The sequence below is a fragment of the Plectrocnemia conspersa genome, unplaced genomic scaffold, assembly GCF_051122295.1.
Source record: "Plectrocnemia conspersa isolate PC_06_02 unplaced genomic scaffold, ASM5112229v1 ptg000010l, whole genome shotgun sequence".
NCBI lineage: Eukaryota > Metazoa > Arthropoda > Insecta > Trichoptera > Polycentropodidae > Plectrocnemia > Plectrocnemia conspersa.
Window position 1 is genome coordinate 23139563 of NW_028277174.1, and position 7565 is coordinate 23147127.

Below are 7565 nucleotides of genomic sequence, written 5' to 3' on the forward strand. Positions count from 1 at the left end.
ATATTCCGCACCATTTAATTCATGTGTCTTAATTGAATAAATGAGTTGATATCGAACTTCAATTATATTTATTAATTTAATATACACATATACTTAAATTTAGCAGTAGCAAAGCATTGATACGTGACAAATCATCTCATTTTGTAATTTTTTTATATATTGAATTAAGGAATGGCTTGTTAAAACGTATGCATCTTACCGTGCTGAGTAAAAAATATCTGTTTGCTCATTTTTACAATTTTGCTGCACTTGCTTAAGTCACCTTAATATTTTGTCCATTGAGAACAGGTAGCACATATCATTTACCACCACTTGAAAGGTATATGCTACACAACCCATAGCATTGAAATTATGTTTTCCTCAATAAAACTAAAAACTTGTATTAAAATTAATTTATTAGACAGATAGATCAAACAATAAATACATATTATGTAATTATATTAAGTATATTAATTAATTGTGTTCCATAACATGTTAAAACATTAAATTAGTAATTTGCGTATAAATATTTGTTTTAAAGTACATTGTGCATTCAAAGAAAGAAAAAAACATTCATTCAAAGCACATGAACATTGTTAAAATTAGTCATTCATAAACAACAATCCACGAACTGCTTGCTTATTTTTCTATTGAATATCAACAAAAAATTCCCACAAACGCAACTGTAGCCAAAACGTTGATATTGTAAAGCAATGAGGTAGGATTATATATATTTTTTTAAATTCACAACTTGTACGCTTGCCTCATCATCAGATCGAAATAAGCGTCTGTATCGATGGACGCGCTTATTCCGCTGTAATAGTTCATGAATTCCTCCATTGTAACCTAAAACCAAATTAATTAATTTAAAAGATTATATTTAACTACTAAAGTATTGAAATATAATAATATAACATACGATTCCATCTTTAGTTTCTTCGTTTTCAAAGTTTCCTAAGAATTTCGTTAAAATTACTTCTTTAGTTTCCTCTCCGCTCATGTATCTAAAATGCAAAATTTTATATTAGCAATAAATCTAAGTTAAAAACTCATATTATGATAAAACAATCTAACCTAGGATGAGATTTCACATCATATACACTTTTTAAATCATCCAATGTAATGACTCCATCTCCAGTTTTATCGAGTTTCTTAAACGCCAGTTCGACGATACTTTTTCTCGAATCAGACATCGGAGGCTTTAAAAATAGTTGTATTTATACAAATAATACTCATACTAATAACAATAATTCATATTAGACTCACGCGAATGTGTATAAGAAATTCGTCCATATTGACATTGCCGCTCTTATCCGTATCAAACTTATCGAACAAGAAATCGATTTCCTATTTATAGAAAAATAATTAAAAATACATTCATATCAAGTATTGATGGGTTTACGGCTTGTATATTACCTCATCATTGATTTCAAAACCTGTGTCTTTCAACCCTTTGGAAAACTCTTCCTTGTCCAATTGTCTGCTTCCATCGTCGTCCATGCGACGAAAGACTCTAAGAAAATATTACTTTTATAATACTATTTGTGAAAAAAATGCTCTTGATAAGGAAATACTGACCTTCCAATGCCCATTATTCCGGAAACTCCACGCGAAAGACATAACAGACGTAGTTTTTCAACAGGATCATTTGTTAGCGCAACTCCTCGAGAAGATTTGTTCATGAGCTCCGCCTCCTGACGAGAGCTGGCTGATGCTGGACGGTGCCACATACCTAATATAATATATACAAAGTATTTTTAAGAAAATGAGGGAATATTAATTCAACTTAATTTAATATTCATTTTATGATAATAACGAGTGTATAAATTTCATGTGTATTTACGCAAAATTAAGTTTGTAAAAAAAGTTTATGGACGTTTTTATTTTTGTTATTGCCAAATAAAGCGACGTGAAAAATGTGATTTGTTTCGTGAATGAAAACGTATTGAACATTTACGATTGCGCACTGTTTTGATAGACGTTAACATTTAAGAATAAATTTCAATTTTAATCCGACACGAAACATGAAACACTGTCACGCAAGTGTTGCCATATTGCAGTCGCGTTATATTTTCTTTGTGTTTGTATTAAAAAATATTTTTCGAATTTATCGTGAACTTACGATGGGACACAATTTTCACCTTTGGGCGGAGCATTATAATTTAAAAAAACCACTTGTTTATAATTGAAAAATAAACGCGATCGACAAAATGGCGTCGCTTCACATCGTTCGATTCATAAAACGGCAAAACAAACACATACTCGAGAAAGTCAAATTTAATTTTTATTTATCGTGTTCATCAAACGATACGCGGAAAGCTTTTTCGAGTGGTCGCCGTAGCGACACGCGAAATAGCACTGAATTGTGAAAAATGCTCGGCCTTCTCGAAGGTTGTCGACCGACCCGATTCGCGTAAAGACACCCCTATACATGCGTTTATGAAAACATCTGCTTTTATATTGATAAGACATTTTGTATGACCCGTATCATAAAAAACACCAAGAAAATCAAGAAGAAATTTTGCATAATGAAAAGTTAATACATAACCTATAACTTTGATTTCTTCAGACATTATGATATTATGGCTAGGTAGTAGTAGTTCACTGATATAATAAGTATTTCAACTGAATAAAACACTGACTTGTGCTAGATTATATAAGCATTTGTTTATAATTCAATATTTTATTGTTTGAATATTTGGCCGTAGCATTTTAATTTTTGAGCATTGAGAACTAATTGCCAATTTAAATTAATTGTTCAAATTAAACCAGTTTCAAGTTTAAATAATCGTAAAAACAACGAGAAAAACAATTAATGTGTTTTACTTTCAATTAAAAATATATTACCAATGTCAAGATTTTTATATTACTTAAATTTGGTCAATAGCAAACTAAACATATGAAAATAGCAGCATGATAGATCACCATAGTTATATAGGTCAATGGCGTTCAAATCCTATTTGAAACTAAATGCTTTTCAATTTCTGTAGTCTGGGAGATCGAAATTAGTGATTATTATATATTTCTAATACCAATCGATAGTCACAAATTAAGTTTTCGTAGATTTTTCTATGTTCACGTGTAAATATGGCGACGATTAATTAAAAATCGAGCTTGGTATTACATATTAGTTAGTTATAAAAACATCTCTAATATTGGGCAACTTCAACTCATAGACATTGGCAATGTGAATTCATGTTAAAGTAAGTATTTCTGGTTGAAACACTTCCGTTTGAACTATAAGGAAATTCCGACGGGCAAGAAAATCTGGAAAATATAATGATGTGAAACTTGGCACAGTAGCTCCAGTTATTTTTGTAAAGACAGCGAATCGTATATTCACGAAGAGAAGAAAAATAGAAAACCCGAACTGGATGTATGGATGGTGAAAATATTAAGTGGTAGGAGTATGGAAGATCACACCCAAACGGTATGTATATTTACTCTTTGAGGTTCAAGTAATATTATTATAAAATAACAAATAAACATTATATTATGCTACTAATATCCTTAAAGCCTTCCATTTTCTTTAAAATACATATATAAGATCGATATTGGAATTCAGTCGTTATAGGCAGGGAGACGCAAATTAAAGAGATTAGAAGACGTTAAAACGATCAGGGTTTAAAACTAGCACTGTTATGGACAGAGCGTAGTAAATATATGGCACGATAAAAAAATAAATTTTGTCAAATACCATATATGTACCTCAAAGAAAAACTGGGTTAAATGAACCAGACAGTGAAGAATATAATAACTGTTCTCTACAATGGAAGCCAAATATAGCATTATACGTGGAAAACTACATTATGAAAAATAGCTAGACAACGCAAACTGCAAAAAAAAATATTATTTCCGAAACATGGACAATCAGAAGATAACACAGGATCAAACATATGAGTCTTAATGGACCATAGTTTTTTGTGTATTATTTTGATTTATTGCGACGAAAACAAACGTCAAGGAATGATTCATAGAAATGACACATTCAATTTGTTCTGGCCCTTGTTTATTTTTCACAAAGGGTTCCAAGGGCCCCGCAAAATTGACGATAGGTCTAGGTATACGAATTTTATTAAGATACTTAAAATATGAGACTGCAAAACCGACCCCAGAATTCGCACAATTTTGATTTCATCCTGTTTTTTAGGAGAATGAAATATCGCTATATGAATCATAATTTCAAATTTTGTGGTAAAATAATATTAGCATCAATAACAAAAATCAATAACATCTATTTTTTTTATTAATTATAAACCGTCATTAAAGCTTACAATCAATATATATATATATAACTATGCAGAACCTCGCTCGGTTTGATTTTAATCATTCATTGCGATATTCTTTAATGAAATAAGGAAAATCTAGAAAAACCTAATCTGTGATTAGCGATCGGAATTATAATTATATAATAATCACTCTAATCTTCCAGGTATAATAGATATTGAAAAACATTGGAGTTTATATAGTATTCAAATCCTGGTCTTTCAGGTATTAATTACTGACCTATATCACTGGCAATGTAATTAACTACAGTTTTCTTGACAAAAATCAAAAATGTTCAATAATATACAAGAGTTGCAAATAAGAATACATTATTTTTTTTAATTTTTCAATTGCTTATAAAAATAAAGATCATTTGTAAATGACTAAATAGCGTGAAAATATTTTGTAGTCTTTCGTTATCATACATATTTGTTTATTTTCTATTATTGATTGACACGTCAATAATATTTAATGTACATAATGTAATTTGAACAAATTGAACGCTCAATCAATAATATGTTCGATTCAATATAGTGCTATTTTTCACTATCTAATCTATATGAACACATCTAATCTGTATTTTTATTTATCATACATATATTTCACAAGGGGAAAGAGTGGGGAAAAATCCAAAAAAAGATCGAATTTTTTTTATGACCACACCTTAGTGTATATAATTCTGACTCAAAAAGTGTCGCTTGTGTGATTTTTATTTATACATATTTAGAACCATGGTAATCGCCCCTCCCAAATGAGCACCAGAAGTATCTAACCACTTTAAACATGCACAGTACGACCCTGTACCGCTCCAACCCATTTCTAGCATGACACAACAGAGATAAGCTTCAATTAAAGCAACAATTTTCTATTTTCAAGCGATGCCGAACGTGTCTTGGCGTCTGAAGAGCCTTTTCCGTAGCACAAGGGTGTTTTTCTTCAGTGGTGTGGGCATTTCCCAGGAATTAGTACAATTTAGTCGGTCGTACCGCTTTTCACACATAATTTATACGCCCGAAATTTTCATGGTGTAGAGTAAAAAATCGATTGGAAACTCTGATTCAATCGACATACATTTACAGTATAACAAAAGGGTACTTCGATACACATGAGACACTTAATGGTACGATCGAATATATCAAATTTCACTAAAATGTTTTATACGCGTTTCCAAGTTGAATTACTCATGTTTTTTATTAGGGTAGGAGGGTGGCTTGACGAAAGTGTTTGCGAGCACGATTTCCAAAACATACACTATTTCATAAACATACGAATCTCAAACGTTTCTATTTATTTCTGGAAAATGTTATTATAAAAGCTTTCACATAGATACACTACAATCGAATGAAAAAATAGTAATTATCCTTATATTTGCAGGGCATACGGAAGCGTGAGGGACAATATCGATTTTACAAAAGCTGTATATACTCAGTACGCTAACATGGGTAGATACAAACACATCATTATTATCGAAACATCGAACGACTATATTATACCATACGTGGTTTTGCTTCATTGCTCGCAAGCGTATGTTTGATCTAGAAGAGCAATTAGATGATGTAAGAAGCTCGTAAAATAGCATTGTTTAATTTTTTTTAGGAATTAATGTACCGGAAAATCATTAAAGACGACTTCCTGAACGAATTATTGCTATATGCTATTATACGCCAACGTATTTGTATACACCCGATTAAGTGTGTGTTCGTAACAGAAACCGTTTAATTTGTTAGTGTACGCCAATTTCGATTAAAGCGTCTAAAACACGCAAATTTTTAGGTGTAACCTGTAGCCGAGCAAATACTAGGGTTTTATAGGCGACTATATATTAAATTGTAGATATAATCCATCAATTTAAAGCAAAAAATACAACTTGATATAGCAATTTATTAAATTTTAATCCACAAAACTATGTATAGCTTTCGTAGATTAAACGTCGGTTAAATCGAAATTATTGTTTTCTTTAATTTAATTTTTATAAGTATATTAGCAAAATCCAAGTAATATGAATCGAATCAATTTACACAGCTAAAATAAATACACATAATTTGTGTATTTATTTTAGCTATGTGTAAGTGTTTAGTAATATTTCTGTTTTTAAAATTATATACAAAAAGTTTTTAGTAATATTTTAGTATTTTTTTATCTAGTGATATAAAATAGGTGTATATAGTAATAAATTAACAAAAACCATTACTAGGATACATTTATGATAATTGTTATTATTATTGAGAAAAAATATTATTTTAACAAAATAGTGTGTTTCTAAATCAAGAATACGCATGTTGTATTTATTATAATTTAAATTATTCATTTAAATACTACATATTAAAATATATATTAGCAACTATTGGCGCATTGCGGAAGAATACGCTTAAGTAATAATATATAAATATATTACACAACATATATAAAGTCGTTAAAAAATTGAAGCAAAGCATATTAAAATTGTTAAATTTAGCATTATGAAATGTACTTTTAATCGCATATTTTGATCATAAGCAAATATTATTCGACCATTACTATGTACGTTACGTTAATAAAAAATATATTAAATTTATTATTTTAATTCAATTTAAATACTTTAATACCTTAATTAATAAAAATGATATAAATAAAAAAATGTTTAATTTAATTAATTAAAAGGGGAAAATCTCCCCCTACTTATTGCACGATAAGTTAAAAGCGCAGATGTGATATAGTATGAAAAATATTGAAAATTACCTGTATACTGTTAGGGAAATCGGGAGGTATTTCAGGTCGTGTATTCTGGTTTAGGTCTGGCTAGGAAGTGAGCATTGCGGAAGGAGACAATGCGGGTGTGGGGGCGCGCCCCTTATCTGATAGGCGCGGAAAGAGCCGAGAACTCTATATCATTACTATTTTTTCCAAAAAATATTTAATTTATTTGAAAAATAGTAAAATGTGTTACAATCATATAATGTTAATATACATGTATTTGTCACATACATATTATATTATATTGAGCATAGTAACTTGAAGTTATAATATGTTTTCTTACAAAACTTTAGTTACATGAGTTTTCTATAAAATTATACATTTATATAATTTATACAAATCTCTCTACTGTAAAAAAATATTTTTGGTATAATATTTATAGTTTTATTCGTTTTTAATATAATTAAGAAAATATTCCTTTTACATGTTGCTTTTTTATATCAAAATAGAACATAAGATTTATCATATAATATCCATATGTAATTAATGTGATACATCAATATAACTAGTGTTTTATTTTATCGATATAACCAGGTGTAGATGTGTCATATTCCATAAAAAAGTTTTTTAGGAGGGTGAGTTTAGCC

At 29.4% G+C, this 7565-nt stretch overlaps 1 protein-coding gene across 2 annotated transcripts; it reads right to left on the bottom strand.

Moving 5' to 3' along the window:
- Window positions 1–377: 377 nt before the first annotated feature.
- On the bottom strand, window positions 378–7069 carry LOC148231062 (calcyphosin-like protein). Of its 2 annotated transcripts, none has more exons than XM_088194327.1 (7): window positions 6964–7069; window positions 1558–1711; window positions 1396–1492; window positions 1246–1326; window positions 1054–1178; window positions 899–983; window positions 378–825 (listed from the first exon to the last, which is right to left on the bottom strand). In XM_088194327.1, the coding sequence occupies exons 2-7, from the start codon at window positions 1707–1709 to the stop codon at window positions 724–726; spliced, it is 642 nt and encodes a 213-aa protein (XP_088050453.1). In that variant the 5' UTR covers window positions 1710–1711; window positions 6964–7069; the 3' UTR covers window positions 378–723. The 2 variants fall into 2 exon arrangements, with proteins under 2 accessions (XP_088050453.1, XP_088050452.1); XM_088194326.1 differs by lacking the exon at window positions 6964–7069 and adding an exon at window positions 2102–2412.
- Window positions 7070–7565: the final 496 nt, after the last annotated feature.